The sequence below is a fragment of the Pipra filicauda genome, unplaced genomic scaffold (assembly GCF_003945595.2).
Source record: "Pipra filicauda isolate LSUMZ 115617 unplaced genomic scaffold, ASM394559v2 scaffold143_size2779998_pilon, whole genome shotgun sequence".
Taxonomy (NCBI): Eukaryota; Metazoa; Chordata; class Aves; order Passeriformes; family Pipridae; genus Pipra; species Pipra filicauda.
Window position 1 is genome coordinate 105,436 of NW_024103918.1, and position 20,817 is coordinate 126,252.

The 20,817-nt window shown below is 41.4% G+C and overlaps 1 protein-coding gene across 3 annotated transcripts in view; it reads right to left on the minus strand.

Annotated features, from left to right (window-relative positions):
- The window catches only part of TMEM63A (transmembrane protein 63A), a 34,882-nt gene extending 22,346 nt beyond the window's left edge, over positions 1 to 12,536 (minus strand). For 2 of the 3 annotated variants that reach the window (XM_039378677.1, XM_039378678.1), the window contains exons 1-7: positions 12,519 to 12,536; positions 12,335 to 12,395; positions 8,547 to 8,743; positions 6,237 to 6,316; positions 4,670 to 4,733; positions 3,456 to 3,493; positions 2,187 to 2,329 (exon numbers count right to left, since the gene is read on the minus strand). In XM_039378677.1, coding sequence (XP_039234611.1) covers positions 2,187 to 2,329; positions 3,456 to 3,493; positions 4,670 to 4,733; positions 6,237 to 6,316; positions 8,547 to 8,743; positions 12,335 to 12,395; positions 12,519 to 12,521 — 586 coding nt within the window. In that variant the 5' untranslated portion in view covers positions 12,522 to 12,536. Of the gene's footprint in view, positions 1 to 2,186; positions 2,330 to 3,455; positions 3,494 to 4,669; positions 4,734 to 6,236; positions 6,317 to 8,546; positions 8,744 to 10,565; positions 10,629 to 12,334; positions 12,396 to 12,518 lie in introns of those variants that run through there. The other variant, XM_027712971.2, reaches the window with a different exon arrangement.
- Positions 12,537 to 20,817: the final 8,281 nt, after the last annotated feature.

Below are 20,817 nucleotides of genomic sequence, written 5' to 3' on the forward strand. Positions count from 1 at the left end.
AAAATCTGAACAGTACATCTTTGCAGCAGTTCCCTTTCTCCCTTCAGTCTCCTTTCATGTCCATTAACAACACTGTTTAGGGATTGAACATACTTCCTTCACATTTTTCTTCCATCTTAACTGATTTCTTATCTCAGGTTTTTAAGCTGCATTAATTCAGTGTTGACAGAACAGTGCTGATAACCTTGCTAAGGTCAAAAATGAGAGAGTTTATATGACATTATTTCTCTAAACTGTCAAGTATTTTAAAAAAATAAGGCAAGTGAGTGAAAATTGAGTAAATGCTCACAAAGGAAAAAGAGGTAAGTGTATCTGGAAAGGTAAACAATCCTCTAGCATAGATTGTTAAACCACATTTCAAGTTAAGTCATCACAACTGAAAGAACTGCAAATGCACAAAATCAACTTACAGTGGAAGGGGAGGAAAAAAGGGAGAGACACTAAAACTTTTTTTTTCAGCTGTATTTCCTAGGATCACAAAAGCTAATGGAGAAAAACAGTAGCTGTACTCTCCTGCTTTACAAAACAGAAAGGAACAACAGGAGACAGTCCAGATAGATTGAAACAAAAATTCAAGTCATGGCTGATGATTTTATGATCAGCCAAATGGAAAACATTTCTCATTAATGACCAAATTAATTGGTCTGGTTTACAAAAAAGAGGAAAAAGCCCAGAAGAATTTATAACCCTCAAGCAGCTACAAGGATTTTGCAAAGAAGAAAAGAATAATCTATTATCTCCAGTGACAGGTCAAAAAAGTGATTTTAAAATGCAGCAAAAGAGGTTCAGACTGGATACTAGAAAGAGATTTCTCGGCTGTGACAACGGTTTCCACTGGCAATCATCACCAATAAAAACACAATGAGTGCCTAGATAAACACCAGGTAAGAGGGCATAGGTAAAATTAATCCTGCCTTGAGCCTTTTGAGTCTAGCCATCTATGTCTGCACGTGTTCTGCAATCTTGTTTCTGGCAACTGCTTAAAGAACACCCTGTATTCATATAAATTTCACATCAGACTGAGGGGATGTGTTAGGTTTGCTTGGCCAGGTTTTGGTAGAGGGGGGGTCACTTCTGTGCAAAGCTTCTAGAAGCTTCCCCCATGTCCATCAGAGCCAATGCCAGCTGGCTCCAGGATGGACCCACCTCTGGCCAAGGCCAAGCCAAGCAGGAATGACAGTAACACCTCTGTGATAACACATTTAAGAAGGAGAAAAAAGTTCTCGTGCAGATGTAACTGCAGCCAGAAAGGAGCAGAGTGGGAATACATGAGAGGAACAACTCTGCAGACACCAAGGTCAGTGGAGAGGGAGGGGGAGGAGGTGCTCCAGGCGACTCCTCTGCAGCCCATGGTGAACACCATGGTGAGGCAGCCGTGCCCTTGCAGCCCACAGAGGTTCATGGGGGTGCAGAGATCCACCTGCAGCCCGTGGAGGAGCCAATGCCTGAGAGAGGGCTGTGAACCCGTGGAAAATCGTACTGGAGCAGGATCCTGGCAAGAACCTGCAGACCCATGGAGAGAGGAGCCCACACTTGATCAGGTTTGCTGGCAGGACCTGTGACCCTGTGGAGCATCCATGTTGGAGCAGGCTGTGCCAGAAGAACTGCACCCCGTGGAAGAGTGACCCATGCTGGAAAAGTTCATGGAGAATTGTCTCCCATGGGAAGGGCTCCACACTGGAGCAGGGGAAGGACTTTTCACCCTGAGCTGTGGCAGAACGTGTGATGAACTGACAATAATCCCCACTCCCCACCTCCCTGCGCCGCTGGGTGGGAGGAGGTAGAGCCCGGGAAGGAGGGAGGGGTGGGGGGAAGGCGTTTTTAAGATTAATTTTACTTCTCATTTTCCTGCTCTGATTTTGTTATTAATAAATTCAGCTAATTGAGTTGAGTCTGTTTTGCCCATGACAGTATCCAGTGAGTGATCTCTCCCAGCCCTTATCTCAGCTCAGGAACCTTTCACTGTGTTCTCTCTCCCCTGTCCACTTGTGGAGGGGGGGTGACAGAGCAGCTTCAGTGAGTGCCTGGCATCCAGCCACAGTCAACCCACTACAGGTGGGAAAACACAACACCACCTTATAAAGTTTACTAAAAAAAAAAAAAAGAAAAACTAAAAGCTTTTACAATGATATAAAAACATAAAATTCTTCTCAGAATAACAACAAAAACAACAACAAAATTCTTACCAAGGAGATCACCCGACAGGTTGACAGGTAATATCACACACACAGACAAAATGCTGACAGTAATCAACAAGCAGATGATGTGGCGCTGGAAGGCAAGGTAGTGAATGGCATCTTCACCACACCTCTCGTGAATCTCGTCATCGCTGCACCACAGACAGAAAAGCACGTGGTCAGTCTGCTTAGTCTCTTTGAGGGTGGTTTATATACCCATACACTAAATTCTCAGTCTACCCAGTGACATCCCCATCAGTCCCTACTCATTTTCAACATGGCTGTGTCCTTGCATGCATAATTTCAGGTTCCAGAAGCGTCTTTTCTTGTGTATCACCATATAAAAATTAGCACGAGGTAATTTAAGATGGAAGGACATGGAATTCTTTTTTTATCAGACTAAAAGAGGACAAAGTAATTTTCTGTGACCTCTTGTTTTATGATAGTCACAAGTCTAGCTCTCAAAATTTAAGATCATGCTGTGACAAGTATTCACTCATCGCCGTAAAGGCTCCCCACAAGGAAAATTACAACAGAATCACCTTACCCTTATGACACTCAGTTAACAGAAGATATAATAGGTTTTGGAATTAACTCTCACCATCTCTCCACTTTCAGCAGCATCAATCATTAAAATAGGAGAGGAAGGAAAAGGAAGGACCTGAACTAGTAAAAATGGAGAAAGACAGGCTGAATCCCCACCTCTTTTTTATTTAAATATACCCAAGTTCTAAATTGATTTTTAAACACCATGATCTACTAAGACCCAAGAGATACAGGGAATGAACATCACATCTCTAACAGCTGGTTTCTGGGAAACAGTGGGATGGACTTTTCCTAGTTAGTCAATCCAGCCCCAAATAAACCACCAGTTCTCCATAGAAACCCCTGCAGGAAAATCCCACTTCCTGCCCGAAGCCTTGGGCCTTCAAACAGGGGAACATCCACAAGGTACTCTTTGAAGAGGAAAAGTCTAGAGCATAATTATTAGCTCTGAATCCATATAAATCCCATAGATTCACTTAGGTTCACACACTGTCCTAAAATCGGGAAGTCCCTGGGCTGCTAGCAGGACAACTATATCCTGGAAAAGTATTCCCATAAGTTGACCTTGTTTTCATTTTCTTTTCTCTCCTGACCAGACACACCTATATAAGCGCTTGTATTAAATTCTATCTATCTAAAAAAAAATCCCAACATTTTTTAATGAAAACCACCATTTTAATTAAAAAAGATCAAAGCAAACCACAGTTGACCATTTCTGTTTCATATACTTACTGCATTCGAAAAGCAGCTGTCATCCAAGAACAAAACCCCTACAAATAAAGAAAGAAGTTTTTAGGAGCTAACTTAGAAAAAAATAGAGTCTCTAATCTGTATAATAAAGAGTTTCTATAAAAGCAATCTCTTCCCTAAAAAGCTGGTAGTTTGTTGCTCTGAAACCATCATTTAGAAACATACAGAAAAATACCTAATACTCTACATATTTTTCACAAGGTATTTAATGTGTCTGTCTTCAGAGAGTATTTAAGAGTTGGGTTTTTTTAATTACTTTCACACTTATCGCTTGGGCTTCTTAAATTTATACAAGTCTGCCCAAATCCCAGTGAACACAAGTTAAGATTGAGGCTTCTAAAGAATTTTTTTAATGGTTTGTTTTGGAGCAGGAGAGGTGATTATTTTTCCAAAACCATTTCCAGAGACTCTCCAATTTCAAGGATAAGCTCCATGAGTCTAATACAAGTTAATCAGTTAAACAGTAATTAGAAACAAGTCTGTGATTACATTAACAGAAAGGCTTCTTATCTAGGTTTACAAATCCTCCTATGAAACTGGACAGCAGAGAGCACATCTCACTGAATGTTCCAGTATGGTTCAAAAACCCTTCCCTCTCAAAAGGCCTCTTCTTTCAAGTGAACATTACTCAACTAAATAGAGGCATTCTATTCAACCGCTAAGGTTGCTTTAGGGTTTTAAAAAGATGAAGAAAACTACACAAATAGCAGAGCAATCCTGATCAGACACTAGTATGCTTTTGATGCTCACACAAATAATTAGTTGCAAGGCTAGATATTAAGCTGATGAATGTATAAAATGCTGAAATGTAGGCTACCACCACTGGACAACTCTTGCGTGGTACATTCTGAAGGTGCAACACAAAACCACAGAGATGTACCAGCTCAAAGACTCCAGAAAGGTCGTGGAGGAAGCAATTAAAAGTTTAGTCAAAAAATTATCTTCCACTCCAAACCAGTTTGATTATTAAGAGTACAGAGCACTATTATCAGCCTCACACTCACATCCAGTTTTCTCAACTTTGTGAGGAAAACAATGTACTATCAAGAGCAACTAGGTATTATTTGCAATGTGAATTTATTAGTTTTTACATATAGATGGTCTTCCAGTTTAATGACTGGCTCACTGGGCTACATGGAATGGCAAATTAGAGCACATTCCATTAAACAGTATTATCAAAACTCTAAAATACTTACCTTATCATGTTCAAGATCTTCAGGTATTGATGAAGATGTTGACAATCGGCTGTATGTGGATTCACTAAAACACATTAAATGATGCTTTTAAGTATCTTTAATAACAGTTGATTCTGCAGAATTATTTCCATTTTAAGAACTCTGAAGTAACTAGGGAAGGAGTACAAACCACTTTTTCACTTATGAAAGCTGTGGTTTTCAGCTTGTAGCACATGCCAGAAACTTGTGTATGTCTTATGTTAAAAAGGGAGGACACGTGAGCTCCTGACATGAGAGCACATAACCGAACTGGAAAGAAAACATTTTATGAGGATATTAAAACTGCAGTAAAGTAAGAGAGTGCAATACAGGTTTGGGAGCCTAGCACGGATCAAATTTGTAAGCTGGCTTCCTGTTCAGACTTTCCTCATTACAAGACATTGCCTCTTTTTCCTCCACCTTTCTTGCTCCATCGCAGAGCCACTAGTCAGAATTGCTCCTCCCAATTAAATCCCTCACCTGCAAGGCCACCTCCTCACACAAAGAGTTCTGTAGCAAGGCCACAAACATTTAGAGACTCTGTAGGCCTCAAAAATAGCAGAGTACCTGTTTTCAGTTTGTTGCTAAAAAGAAACAATCAAATGTTGCAATGGTGATGTGCCCATAATTACAGGACAACACATGTTAAAATGGAGTGCATTCACAGGTATATCTATAATTTTGACCAGCTGGCTCAGGTCACAGTCCAGCAGGGACAATAACATGGGCTCCTGGGTGTCTGACTGCTCAAGGGCCTCCACAGCCCACGTGGAAGTCTATGCCAGAGCACCTTCATGCTTGCTGCCCGAGCTATCTGGATTAAAGACTTCTCAGTTATTGCCCATCTTATTTTACGTCATCTACATTTCACAACTGTACATGGATTACACCTAAAAACAGGCTTTGAGTTCTCTGCTGTTGCTCAGCTGTGAATTTACCACAACTTGGTTAAACCAGTAATACCAGGAAGAGGCTCACTGTTAAAGTTTACCCACTTCATAGATAGTTTAGCTTTTAAACATCACAACAAATCACCCTGCAGAAAAAAAAATACTTAAAAAAATAATAGTCAAAAGCTCATTTGTAGTATTACTATAAATCAGTGAAGAATTTCAGAAATCTGCAGTGATATATTTTTATTTTTGAATCCTTCAGAAATTTTATGGCGCAGGCTACACAGATATAAGTCTTGAGCCAAGATAAACAAAACAGCATCCTTCTATCACAGAAACACACTGCAAACATCAGTGTGCAGCACGTTAGCAGACAAGCAGCCTATTTTCTTACCTCCACTTCCTTAACTCACAAATGCAGAATGAAATTCATGACAATGGCAGACACACAACTTCTGACTGAAACCACAAACTAACTCTGTGAGTGGGATGTGTTTCACACAAAGCAGCGTGAGGACATTTTTAACAAACATGTGCATGTGATTACAAACATATCTAACTGATACAAATGCACTTATTTTAAGCCATTTACTGTACTTACTTCCACATTCCCCAAAAGGTTTCAACAAATCAGTCTGATTGCATTGCATGTTTACCTTTCAACTTCTGACACCAGAGCAACACGACCGTAGTCCCAGAATCTCTTTCTTATAATGGAAAACAGTAATATTAAAATCTAGAAAATAAAAAGAAATACTTTTGAATATTTATTTTTCCTATTTCATAATAATTATTATAAGAACTGTCAAAAAATGCTGTCCTAGCTCCTAAATCAATTATCACATGCCAGCCAACACATCACATGCCAGTCATGTTGGTCTATAACCAACCCATCTGGGATCAAAGGATCAGGACATCTGCCCTCCTGTTCTAATTTAAAAAGGAGGAGAACTGCATGCAAAACTAGTTCTGAACTGCAAGTGCATGAAGGTTTATGACAGGAAAAGGAGCAAGTAGCACTTGAGAAGAAGTAAAAACTTTCATGCACACACTTTTACTATTATTCATCACTTAATGACCAGAACTATGATGGGAGACTTGCAATTTTACTTGACTTTCAAACAGTGATGTAAACAGGCTGACGGGAGCTCAAATATTTTCGCAAGTGTAAGAATTATTTTTATCCAAAGTAATATATTATTATAACTCTCAAACCCCAGTAACTTATATTTGATCTCTGCAATGTATTTTTTAATTTCCTCCCGTATTTTCGCTTTTTGAAAGCGACTAAGAAAACAAGGAGAAAACCTCATCATTATGTATTTCATAGATACATTTCTTTTTTTCTTTTTTTTTTTTCAAAGAAAGAAGTTGCTCTACACAAAGCAACGAAGCTGAAGTAACAAGGCCTGTTTTCTATGCATATGTAGCCTATGCCCTCACCTTCCAGTTCTTCTTACATTCCATACCTGTTTGGCTAGAAAGTGGTGTTACTGATGTAACTTACTGGGATCAAATACCAACCGGGCAGCCAGGACCCATGTCAGGATTATCTACATATCAAGATTACACAGCTAATTTCCACATTTCACAATGAATACAACTTTCTTATGAGAGCCTTCCACCAGCAGGGAAGATTAATTATCTTCCTCCTTCATCTGACCATTAAACTTGATGCGAGCAGGAAAGTTCTCTAGACTCTGTGACAACTGTAGAATATTTGGCTACAGTATTGAGTATTGGCTACAGTTATGAGGAGGGATTGCCAGACAAAAATGTGAAGAGAATGCAATATATAAAACTCACTTCCTCTGGAAACCAGCCTACTCCAGAAATCCATCAGCTGACAGTTACTAAAGGGATCTGCATTAAATGTGTCATGAAAATTGAAATACAAGAGTTGCTAAATAAATTGCAGTACTCGGTACTTGAAGAAGAGAGGAGTCTTCTACAATGCCTATAACTCTCTACCTTATGCTGTTGGAGACCAGAGTTCAACAGCAAGGAACTTTAAAGCTGAGACTCAGTGTCTTAAAATTCAGTCACAGCTTTAAAAAAAGAAAGCCCCTCCAAACACTTCAACTAAATGCTGTGCCATGAGGCACAGAGAGCTGTAAATAATGTACATCCTCAGAAAATAGATTTATGGTAGCATGCTGCATACACTAAATCAATAGCAAAGAATCCCATTATGTAACTTTTAGGAACACTCTCTACATTCCTACAGAACTACCAGCTCCAACCTTACACAGGTACTTTAAGTTTCTTTACAATAGCTTTCTAGAACTCAGGAACTATGTCATCCTTTTAGTCTGATTTTACTACCACAAACACATTTATCAGGCCACTTTGCAGCAGGTCTGCATCCCTGTTTCTGGGGGCTGAAGACCACCTAGGCCAAACTTACAGAAATAACCATAAGTTTTATTGCAGTCTCAGGTCTGTCCTGGAGCTCCAGACAGCAACTCATCCCATTCTACCTTTTGTCAGAATTGAGCTGATCAGTACACTAGTTCCTCAACAGCTTCATGAAATCTAATTTTAAAAAAGTTGGTGAAATGACAGATTTTCCGCACTTTATTACCTTTTGAACAACAATCAAGTTAGCAATGGTGTCCCCTTCCTGGAAAGGTACCCAGTACTTAAACCCAAATGTTCTTGCAGTTAAGATAAAACATAGAAATTTAAGCTACCACCACAAAGCTCACCAGGACTCCATATACAGATGTTGCACTCTCCCTAAATCTACACATCCAACATACAGTAACACTGTCATCCCACCTGTATGCAAACATTTATCAACACTTGAAAAGTGCTCTGATGTTCCCAGGATGGCCGTAGCTCATTTCTCATTCTGAAGACTCTCAGAAACAAATCCCAACCTGATAAATAAGACAATTCTGAAAATTTTAACTTTTGAAAAGGCCAGAAGTATTTTCAATACAAGAAACACAAACTGGGCTTACAAAAAAGAAGGTTACATCAAGCAGCAGGACCGTCGGGATTCCGCCAAAAGTTACTCCTTGGAGCACCGTGCTGCCCTGGGCAGTGCTGTAGCAGTAGGTCTCATTTGTTGAGTTGAAAAATTCACTTCTATTTCGGAAGTGGACCAGGTGAGAATGTCCAAAACCCAGAAAAAAGAAAGGGTTCATTTCGTCTTTCCCTTAAAAAAAAAGAAAAGAAAAGAAAAGAAATGAAAAGGTGAAACAACCTTGTGAAAAGCCTGATTGGTGCTCGTGAGATGTACTAATATTACAAGTATAACAAGTGCAGGAAGATCCAACCACGAAACTACTTCAGAAGAGAAGGTGTCTTTGACAATCTTTCCCCTTCACATGTAAGGTATTTCGCAATAACTGACAGGTTCAGCTACCAGCAGTGCCCAGTGAAGAATTCCAGACATCTAACAAACCACATCCTCTACAGACATCTGAGGAAGACTACAGAAGATTTCCCCCTCAAAAAACCTTCTCTATTATTTAATCTATAACATCAAACTACTTATTCCAGCCTGGATTCTGATTCTGGGGAACACAGAGGGCATTAGACATTACACCAACAGCAGTTTGAAGATTTTGTGCCTAGTTGATGAGCATGTGAATGCACCAGATTGTGAACTTTGTACTCAAATGTCAAAACCTTGCGATTATTGACAAATAGAAAAGAACTACTACACAAATACATATGGTCCTCTCTCTTGAAATCCTGTGTGATTTTCCTTTCTCAAAATAATTTGACTGAAAGAACAGCACAGTAATTACAGCATATCACAAACAAGAAAGGACAAACAGTATTTCTAAGAGAACAGTCATCTACCTCACTTTAGTCAACCGACCTCCTCAGATAACGTAGTAACAAGAACACACAAGATTTGCCTATTGATACAAAAGGCTTTTTGGCATAGTGAGGGCAATTTCTTGTTAATTTTGGGGCTTCTCACTTCAAATATTTCTTTTCATGGATCTCATTAACTTGATGGTTCCCATGTAGCGCCTCATGTAGAACAGACTTCTGACCGATAAATTCGTAAGGAAACCATTCCCCCAAAAAACTGAATCCTTCAAAAGCAAATATCGTAGGTCCTCATCACACAGGTCCCGGGACACTACTTTTGGGATACCATGCCTCTGTAAGAGGAATGCACGTCTTTGACGACGGCACTATTCTGGACACTGAAAACAAAACAAAACAAGAATACAAATAACTACAATTTCTCCTTTCAAACAGCAGGAAAACAGCACGGAATACTCCTCTCAAAAAAGCATTTACTAAATGCTAGACTGTGCGACACGCTAGGGAAGAAATTTTGTCCCAACCGATGTGTTTTATCGCAGAAAAAAAAACAAGAGAGAGGGGGAAAAAAAAATCCCACACGAAAGTTGTACCGTTGCTTTCTAAGCGCTGAAATTTAGTGCTGGCGGAAGAGAAGACATTTTCGAAGAGACTTTGGAAATGAGCACAACCGCAGAGCTCGTAAGCAACACATGGGCTCTTATCAGAGTTTATCAGACCCGGCTTCCAGTTCTCGAAAGCCATTATTTTTAAGCAAGTCAGCTGCCGGGAAGATAAAGGGCAGAGGAAGACCTCCCACGGGCGGGGCTGTGCAGCAGCAAGGGGGGGTCCAGACACGGGAAACCGGCTCCCGCTTTGGGTCAGGACCACGGTAGCGTTCCCGGCTCCCGCAGGGCGTGGAACCGGGGCGGGCAGGGCCGGTTTTCCCGGGCACACACTGGAAAGCCCCGGGCTCGCCACTGGCGCAGGGACCGGTCCCTCAGCTCCAGCAGGAGGGTGGGATGGCTCAGCCCCCTGCGGGAAGGGGGCGGCCCGGAGCTGCCCCGCCGGCGCTGCCCGCCCCGAGCCCGCCGAGGGCCGGGGTCCCTCTGCGGAGGCCCCGGGCTCGCTTCGCCTACTCCCCTCCTATCCCGTACCGTACCATACCGTCCCGTCCCGGAGCCCCGCACAGCGCCGCTCCCGCCCTCCCTTACCTGCGCCGGGGCGGCCTCTCCTCTGCTTTCCCCTCCCCTTCCCTTCTACCCGTCCCGTCCCGTCACCGCACGGGCGGTCCCGGCCCAAACTTACGATCCCCGGCAACAGGACTCTGGATCCGCGCATGCGTGGCCGGGCCGGGCCCCAGCGGGCCGGCTGTCAGCGGTCACCGGCCCGCAGCCCTCACTGCCCGCAGCCCTCACTGCCCGCCGCCCTCACTCCCCGCCGCCCTCACTCCCCGCCGCCCTCGCCTCCTGCTGCCCCCGCTCCCTGCTGCCCTCGCTGCCTTCGCCGCCTGCTGCCCTCACTCCCTGCTGCCTCAGCTCCCTCCTTCCCGGCCCCAAGGGTCTCTGGCTGCTCCCGTCGGAGTATTGCTGCCCCTGCGCCTCTCCAGCCTTCTGCTCCTAGACCCTCAAGTGCCTCCCTCAGGGAAGGGACGCCCAAATAACCCCAAGTAACAGGGAAAGCTGCTGTTCAGCCTGGAGAAGGGGAGGCTCCGGGGAGACCTTGTAGCACCTTCGAGTAGCTAAAACCAGAACCAAACAGAGCATTTTATAAGCCCCCGCCCCCTGCACCACTCTACTGCATCCTCAACCCCCCCCAGAAAAAAAAAATAGAAAAAGAGGTTTCCAGAGAGATTTCACAATTCCAAATCTGATAAAGTGGGCAAGCGTACAGTTACAAGTGGAGCAGGCCACACACTACGGTCATACAATCATGGAATAGTTTAGGTTGGAAGGAACCTTAAAGATCATCTATTTCCATCCCACCTGCCATGAACAGGGACACCTTCCACGAGACCAGATTGCTCAGAGCCCCATCCAGCCCATCTTTGAACACTTCCAGGGGTGGAGCATCCACAGCTTCTCTGGGAGACCCGTTCCAGCACCTCACCACCCTCACAATAAAGAATTTCTTCCTAATATCTAGTCTAAACCTATCCTCTTTCACTTTAAAGCCATTCCCCCTTGTCCTATCACTACCTGCTCATGTAAAAGTCCTTCTCCAGCGTTCTTCTTGCCCCCTATTAGGTACTGGAAGGTGCAGTAAGGTCTACCCAGAGCCTTCTCCAGGCTGAACAATCCCAGCTCTCTCAGCCTGTGTTCATAGGACGGGTGCTTCAGCCTTCTTTCCTGGCCCTCCTCTGTCAGGTTCACATCTTTCTGGTGCTGGGGACCCCAGAGCTGGATGCAGCACTCCAGGTGGGGTCTCATAATGGCAGAATACAGGGGGAGAATCACTTCCCTTGACCTGTTGGCCACACCTCTTTTGATGGGTAACTCTGAAATACATTAAATGTAGTAATCTGAATGTTCCATGAAATATGTAAAGCTCCTTGTGTCCACACAGCTTTGAAGATAGAAATTCCATTCAAATGTTATAAATTGCAAAAAACCCCATAACCTAGGGAGTTTAAGTTAATAAGTCTATGACAGAATTGGGATGAGACCAATTCCCAGACATCCATAAGGACATGTTATTCTTTACAGGAGTTAATTGCTTCCAGACAACAGGTCAGAAACACTGTACAGCAGGTCTCTGCTGTCCACCTCTCCTCTACTCTTTATTTTGGTGTTCCCTCAACAGTCATTTGATACCTAGCATTGCAAACCATCCTCATCGCCCTCTGTCTTCATCCTTTGTCCCTGACTGGCATGACCTCAATGAGCAGTGGTCATATGAGGAAGAAGAAGATTATGATAATGATAAAAATGTAACTGGTCACAGGGAACCAGGGATCACTTGCCTCCAAAGGTTTGCACCCTACCTGCAGTCTTGTGGATGAAGCAGTATTGATGTCTCAGAACAGCAACCCATTCTAAAAACAACTGAAAATAAATAGGACATTGCAAGGTTAGGTCTGAAAAAACCTCTTAGTTATCTGTTGACTTTTATGTTTGAAAGAAATTAGTGTTCCAGCTGCTAAGAAGCCAATATCTCCTCCAGCTGACCATCCTGATCCTGCCTCTTCAACTCCTCGTGTTCCTGTGTATTCAGACGATGGGGATTACTTAGGGCCCTGCATGAAAAGCTGCTTTCCTGCTCGTGCCATTTTATTAATCCACAATTGTTTTCCTCTGTCAAATCCTTTTTTCACTTTTCAGGAGCGCCTGCTCAGTGGAGAGCAGCATTTGGCTGTGCGTGTGCTATGTGCCTTCCCCCCTTTTCATTCAACGAAAAGGGAGAAGTTCTGGTTATCTGCAGCCACTGAGAGACATTTCAAGACAGAACTTCATAATTTATCTAGCAGATGCATTGTGGATAATCTGTGATTTTAAATTGTCTGTAACAGTTATGTTAATTAGAAAATGGCACAAAAGTTCTCAGCTCAAAGCAGAGTGGTTCAGATTCACTGCTGGAATAAAGAAATCCCACTGTTGTTGAAGGGTGTTAATTATTTTAACTTTAAATCACATTCTCTTCTGCTTAGGGCTATATTGGTGGAAAAGTTGTTTGGCATGAGTGTAGTAGAGTTATTATTCCATCCTGCCTTTTCTGGAAAAACTCTTGTTTGGTTGATTTTCTCACTGATTTCCAAAGCTGTTCGTACTTTTGATTCTTGCCATGTTTTTCAAAATTAGGAAGGGCTTGCTCTGGCTAGACTATCTTACTCTGTAGTGTAAAATAGGTGATATCCAGTAATCTTGACATTGCAATCTTGACATTTTTCATTCCGAAGACTTTTGCCTAGCTACAAAATAATTTTTCCCTGTCTTTCTCACAAGAATAACATCAAGCTTTTGTAATTTGTTTTTCTTCTTCCTCTGTCTAGACAGGCTCTTTAGCTAAGTGGTGTGATTTTGTTTATCTGTAATTTCAACAGCAGAGCCACATTTCCCTCCCTACCTCTTGTAAATAGGGTTTTGTTTACCACTGTCTGTTCTTTTGGTGACAAAAGCCACATACTGTCATTAGTTCCCAAACGTTTAATCATGTTGCTAGAGCAGATGGAAAACCACCCTCAGGACCTAGGGAGCAGGTCAATAGAATTTAAAATTCTTCCATCTTTCTTTTATTTTGCATCCTCCATATCCACTTCAACAGCTCTTTAGCACCAAGTTGAACAAGTGTGCGGGGTGTTTACACTTATGTGACTCTTCCCTTACTTTATTAAATGACCTTATGGCTGAGGGACTCCGCTGTCACTTTAGTTTGATTTATCACAGCAGGACATCCCTTGATGGGTGAACTCCTAACAGGACATCAATAGTCTCTGGAGGTGAGTAGCAGGTGGCCTGATGCTTTGCCATGCGTGGCAACTCTCACCATGATTCCTTCTCTCTGAAGAAACTCATCAGCCCAGATTGCCCTTCCTTACTTATCTGCCTATTCAAATATAACTTAATGGATTTAATTCAGGCTTCTGGCCTGGCAGCCCTTTGCTATCTTTTAATCTTTGCCTTCATCTAACAATGTGTTTACAAGCCTCAGTATAGCAAAGGATGCAGTGTGGGCATTATGGAGTCTTCCTTTGAAAGGTCTGAGCATTAATAAGTTTATAATAAAAATAAACAAATTGAAAAATCTAGACAGATAGATTTAAATGAACTCTAATCATAATACAAATCAGCAAGCAGCCAGTATTGATTTAAATTAATGATCTATACTTAGTAATTATTTTTGTAGTGCTGCTTCTTATCATAGATAGTATGTTTATTTTCAAGGTAGAAATTGCTTTGCACTGAAGTTGGGATGTATTTCTACTGATCAGTGTAATTGACCATTATGCAAAATATTTAACAAAATATATCTAGCAATATATGATAGTAATTTGTGTTTTGGGGAGTTTTTTACATTTTCTGTCAGGTGGGTAATGGTGAATGGAACATTGGTATTGATGCTTGAGCATGATTCATTTTTCCTCTCATCGTCAGCAAGTTATACTTGGATGAAAACTGGAATTTTATTAAAATGCACAAGAAACTGCAATCGAAAACAGCAATACTGAAAAGTATGGGGGGAATAGTAAGAATATTGCAACATAATTTGCATTTAAACTTGATATATGAAATGGGGAATTATTGTCCCTACTTTGTGCACGGAGGTCATTGCTTTTGATCATCCTCATTGTGTCTAAAAAGGTTGTGTCACAGAGGTCCCTGTGAGTGCTCCTGGGATTCTGTATGGATATCCCAGCTAGAAACACTGCCACACCCAGCTGCAATGACTGCCAAACCTTGCCATAGGCTGGCTGATGCTTACCAGGAGACAATGCTTACCAAGGGATTCCTCATCACTCACCTCTGTGAAGAGAAAGATTTAAACCTCGTTCTTTAGGGTAGTCGCAGCTGTAGAGAATCTCTTACTGATATATAGGATTTTTAGGTTTATTATTAACTGGTTGCAATGCAGCTGCTATTGATGTGCACACTTTGGTACAAAACTAGGGCAAGGTGACCTGCAACGTGGATGACTTCATTCTTTTCTGAATATAGGTATTACCTTAATGCCTATGTGTATAGCAGCTGAAGGGAGTCAATGCATAGGTGGCATAGCACTAACTGTAATTAAGAGAGCTCCCCAAGAGAGAGAGAGAGATGGAGGAACTGTCTGTCACAATCTGGTCTCTCCCAGCACCTGGCCACCTGACCCATTGGATTTACGTGCCTCAGGGAGCAGGTGTGTTTGTCACCAGTGTAAAATAGCAAACCACTGAGAGCTTGTACAGTCTTCCCATTTTTGAGTACAACAAATGTTAGTTTTAGTGAGGAACTCCAGTGTCCTCAAGAGCTTCTGTGCTCCATAGCTGTCCTGACTGACTCTTGGTGCCCCAGTGCTGAGGTGACACCTGGACCGACATTAGCATCTTTGCATTAGGTTCTGCTTTCCCTGGAGCAGAAAGCTGGATGATTGATTGTGCAGGAACCACAAAACACTCCAGGAGTTCTTGCAGTCGAAACCATTGGAGGGTTTGCTGGAACCTTGGATTGAGAGTAAATTTTTGTTAACAAAGCTCTTAAATCTTGGTTTTCTTCAGAATAGATCAAAGAGGAAAGCTAGTTTTCCTTCCTCTCTTTTTTTTTTTCTTTCCAAATACTACTCAGTTTGACAACTTTGAGAAAGCTAGTTATTAAACTGGTTGGTCTGCTATATGCACTCTATCTGCAAAGAGTCCAGTGAGATCCTGAGCTTTTAGATGTAAGAACGGAGTTCCAATGCCTTGGTGATGACCCCTTCTGGTTAACTGGCTTGATTTCCCTTTAAATGTCAGCATCAAACACACTGTTTGATCATTTATAAATGTATTTTACAGTATTTTTGAAGCGTCAAAAACTTAACCATTATAGATGGTTATATTTACAGTAAGTATATTTTTGAAAAAAAATAATATAGTTGAATAGCACTCTAGATTAAATAATTTTTAAAGGACTTTAAAAATGAGTAATAGTTTTTTCCCTTGGGCAAGAATTCCCCCTTCCTATTTCCGGATTTACAGGTGAAAAAAATTCAGAGTGCCAACTAGGAGGATTTCAAAGAGCTTTGATTTCATTTTAATCTCAGGTTAAATCTCGAAATAGCAGAACTAAGTTACTTTTTTAGCCTCTGTGTTCTGCCTGGGAGTTTGCACCAATACTTATCTCTTGTTGGTTTCTGCATCCCAGCCTCTAGAAATAGGTCTGTTACATTCAGATTTTGGCTTTGCAAGGAGCTGAGGAGGTCTCTGTTACAATTTCCACTGCAGCAGCGACTTGACTCCTTTGCAGTTACACGCCCCGGCGGGCGAGCGCGGGGGGCCACTAATGACAGCAGGATGATCCTGGTGAGCCCAGGCAGGGGGTCAGGTGCCGGGAACGTGAGGGGCAAGTGTCGGGGGCGGATTGGTGTCAGGGTGCAAAGCGGCTTAAGGCAGGAACCTGTGAAGAGCTGTCGCAATGGCAAACAGCCACGACCGAGGGCAGCGTGGCCTTTTCCAGCACGGAAGTTCCTGCACCCAGGGCCTGGCTTTAACAGAGCATGACTGGAAATGGTGGGAAGCAGCAGCATACAGCCAGTTTCAAGTGCATGGCTTCTGCTCAAGGCACACCACAGGCATGTGGGTCATCGCTGTGTGCTTTTTGGCACCTCCACTTTAGGGAAGCAGAAGAGTTGCCTAAATCTGTCCATTCCTTAATATGGACATATTATCACTATAACTTCCAGCTTTCCCCTTCTTGTGCCTCCCTATCCACACTCTCATTCCTCTTTCTGTAGTAGTTTATTTCCTCCTCCTCATTCATCCTTTCTCATATTTCCTTTTCTGTGATGATTTCATTTTCTCTGGATCACTTTCTTTTTTTCTGCTCCATTTTTCTCCTTTCAAGTGTTTGCAAAGGGTATAAAGGTATTCCCTCATATCTCTTCCAGCTGGACTTGGCATGTTTGACATTGCCTCAGGAGTGAAGGTGTGGCCTTATCTGTGTAGAAAATAAAAGTATGTAGTCACCGTGAGCTGAGCTTGAACACACACGTGATCTATGGATCAATGGGCAACTTTCTTCCCTGTAATTAAGTAGTAACAGATGGCAAGAGGAATATTGCTTGTTTTAGTTCGATATTTTACGTACAGTAATTGTTAGAGTCTATTGGTGATTAGAGTTTTGTTGGTAGAAGCTGTGGTTGGCTGGTGCCCTTGAAAATCATCTTATTTATTTTCATGTCTAAATATGGACCTCAAATTTTCGCCAAAGCAATTTACTCAAGATAATAATCTGGAGGGTACAGAACAGGGAAGGCAGCCCCAGTTTTTTCAGCTCTCCTTTCCTATTGGTATTATGTACAGTTTTAGTAAAACAGATGTTTATGTATTTAGATTCACTAAAGCAGATATTCAGATTATATACCAGATTATAATTAAGTGAGTGGTCATAATTAATCTGGGAGGAGTTAAAAGTAAGTCTTGTAAAGTGGCACAGCCACTTTGTGGAAGTTTCTAGAATGACTCCAGGAGAGAAGAAAGGTTCAGTGTTACATGGGAACAACTTGGCAAACTATTTCTGCCTTCAAAACATGGTGTACCTTTTCTGGCCCTGTCTGGGTCAGTTGCTGGGACTTGTATGGGCATTTCTCAGAGGACATCCAATTGTGTTAAGGAACCAGTTCCCATCCACTTAGCAAACAAGACAACCGTATTCTGTTATTGCTATGGTTTCTAGATCCATTTCAAGGCAAGCCCAAGCAATAGTATATTTACATATCCCATTGGGCATTGAAGTATTTTCTCATTTAGTACAGCATGTGTTTAAGAGTTTACCAGCCTGGAACATGGTGAAGGTCAGAGATAAGCTTTCCTACCACAAGGGACTTAAAACAAATCAAGTGGTGCAGCCTCCAAAGAGTTTTAAGAGCCAGCCTTCTGAGTCTGCTTCACATTGTAATTGTCAGATTCCTTCCATTGGATTTGCAGAACTTGAACTTCATTGAAAACACTGTTTTCCTGTAATCTGCCTTTGAGATCTTCCAACAGATCTTATCTATTAAGTATCTCAAATTAATTCCCATGTCATCTATGTCTCCGCTCAAATTGTAGTAATTATTTCCAGCTTTGCTGTCACAGAGGTAAAATATTCCTTGCTCTATTTTAGAATCAAAGAAGGGAAGAGAGACTAGGCACCCAAGTTTTGCTCAATGAAAAAAAGACTCTGAATTTCTTCTCATACCTTTGAAAGTCTTCTCCACGTGTATGATTTGTCAAAAGACCCTGGAATCTGCATTGGCAACTGGTGAAGCTGAACTGAAGCAGCCATGCTGCATAAGTAAAATAAATTTTGGACATCATGTCTTTACTCTAGTTATTCAGCCTGGAAAGCTAACAGATACCAGCTTCAAATGCATGGCATTTCCTGCAGAATCATGTGTTGAATGTAAAATTAAGGTTTGGAAATGCATTCAGTTGCTATATGGAAATTCTGACCACTCCTGGATTAATGCTTTTGCATAAGCAAATGGTTAGGTAAGAAAAGTGAAAAAAAACCCCAAACAACTGGAGTTTGTGTTTCACGCTTCAAGTGACCTGGCCAAGTGTGGCTAGATTCCCTTTTAAAATCAAATGACCATGATGCATCTCCCAGGGTCCTGTAGTATGAATGCTAAAAGGATTAAAACTAGTCAGGTCACACAGCTTTATTTTGCTTTTTATAAGGGCCATGTTATATCCGAGACTTTATACTCCTTGTTTACATAGATATGAGTGCATGACAGGAAATTACATAATTTAACCTGTGCCATGAAGTAAAATACCCTTTTGTGTTCTGTTTTGAAGTCAAATACACAAATAACTGTATTTTCTCCAGTTCTTTTCTACTGAAGTCTTTTTCATGAAAAAGTAATAGCATTCAAAAAAAGTTACAAAGGCAATATCATGATAATATAAATATTTAAATGAAAACACCTTTGTAGTAACTGCTTGAGTAGAAGCAGTCTATCCACACATCCTCCTTTCTGAACATTGTTTGAAAACAGAAGAAAATTAGAGGGATATTTTGATATTTATTATTGTGTAGTTCTCAGAGCTGTAACAAGGTATCCAGTCTAGACAGAAGAGGAATGGAATAAACAGGATAAATAATGAATCACCATAAATAGTAACCAGATCACTAGATTTTAAAAACTATTTAATGAGTTAATGCTAACAGTTTGAAATTTTATTAACGGATCTAAAATCTTTTAAAATGCATTTTAAATAGTCTATGTCCCTTTAAGACCATTTTCAGAAGAGATGTCAGAACTTTGAAGACAAGGAAAAGATGCCTGTGAAAGTTCAATACAGTGCTTACAACCAGTCAAGGCTACCTCTTTCTGTTTGAAAGGAATGAACATTAAACATCAGAATGAGGGATTATAGTCTGATCCAGATCATAGCTTCCAAGAAGATTGTTTTGTTCAGTCTTGAATCTCCTGCCTCCCCCAGAAACCTCTCAAACATCTTGCACCAGTATCAGCCCAGCTCACTCAGAATGCAGATAAGGCAGGCCTGGTGTTGTTGCTGGACCCATTCAGAATTCCACTTCATCATCCTCTTGAACACAGCACTAGTGTGCTGTTAACATCAAGGAGAAAAGCCATGTGCAAATAATTATTTTGAAAGTGAATACATCTAAGTTCCATGGTGTAAACCCCCTGACATGCAATAGCCCCAAAGCCACTTTACCAGCAGATGTTACAAATGGAAAACAACTATATGAGTAGTTCAGCTCATTTTCCTGTTGTTGCAGATATCTTTTTGCCTACCAGTGTATTTTCTAAAGCACTGCTCAAGTTAATTTTAAATATCTCAGTGAGGACTAGCGGAAGCCTTTGCACAGCTACTCTGCACTCTACCTGATGTACCAAATTAGAGACATCTAAAGTATTTATCCATTTTTTCTTGTCATCTCTGTGCATTTTATGACTTAATTTTGTCTTCTACAATCTTGCACTGGGTTTTGTAATTTCCTGTGCAAGGAACAGCCCTTTTCCTTTTTTGCACTCCACTAACAAATTACTATTTTGCACAACAGCTCATCATGTTTAGCAGAAGAGGTTCCCTTTAGATCTCACTCATCTTGACCTTTCATCTTTATTTTTGGCTTGCAAAAAAAAAATATCTTCCAGCAAAGTTAGTAATCCAAATTATTCAACTTGCATTAACATGTAGTTCATAATCTTTCCACCTTTGCAGCTTCTCCTGGTAATAGAAATAAATTTCAGCAGCTAGAATATAGAGTTTTTCTTTTTCTATCTATCTGAGTTGGGAAAAAGTGATTAATTTTCTCTCTTTCTTAGCAAAAGAGGAAAGTCTGTTCAGTGAAGCAAAAGTTATTAGAATTAAAATTAATTGGAGGAAATACAATCCATAATTAAGCCAGGCTACTCACTGCCAGAGATGCAATATGAATAGCATTCCAACTGTATTAGCATGACAGGAAAATGAGGACATTTTTCATGTTTTTTTGTGTAACCACTTGCTACACAAACTTGGCACAGAATCGTTTAGGTGGGAAAAGACCTCTAAGATCATTGAGTCCAACCACTAACCCAGTACTGCCAAGCCCACCACTAAACCAAGTCCCCAGGTGCCACATCTTAGCCTCCTGGGCACACTGCTGGCTCATATTGGGGGACATGCACCAGACTTTCAGAAGCCCATAGAGCTGAGAGCTGCGTTGATGTGGAGCCCAGCTCTGTTCTTAGCACCATGTGCATTAAAACCTTTGGCTGTCACACTTTGCTCCAGCGTGCCTGAGGCCTCCCTTGCACTCAGGTTCTCTTCTGCTGGACGCATGTGCTCTGGGA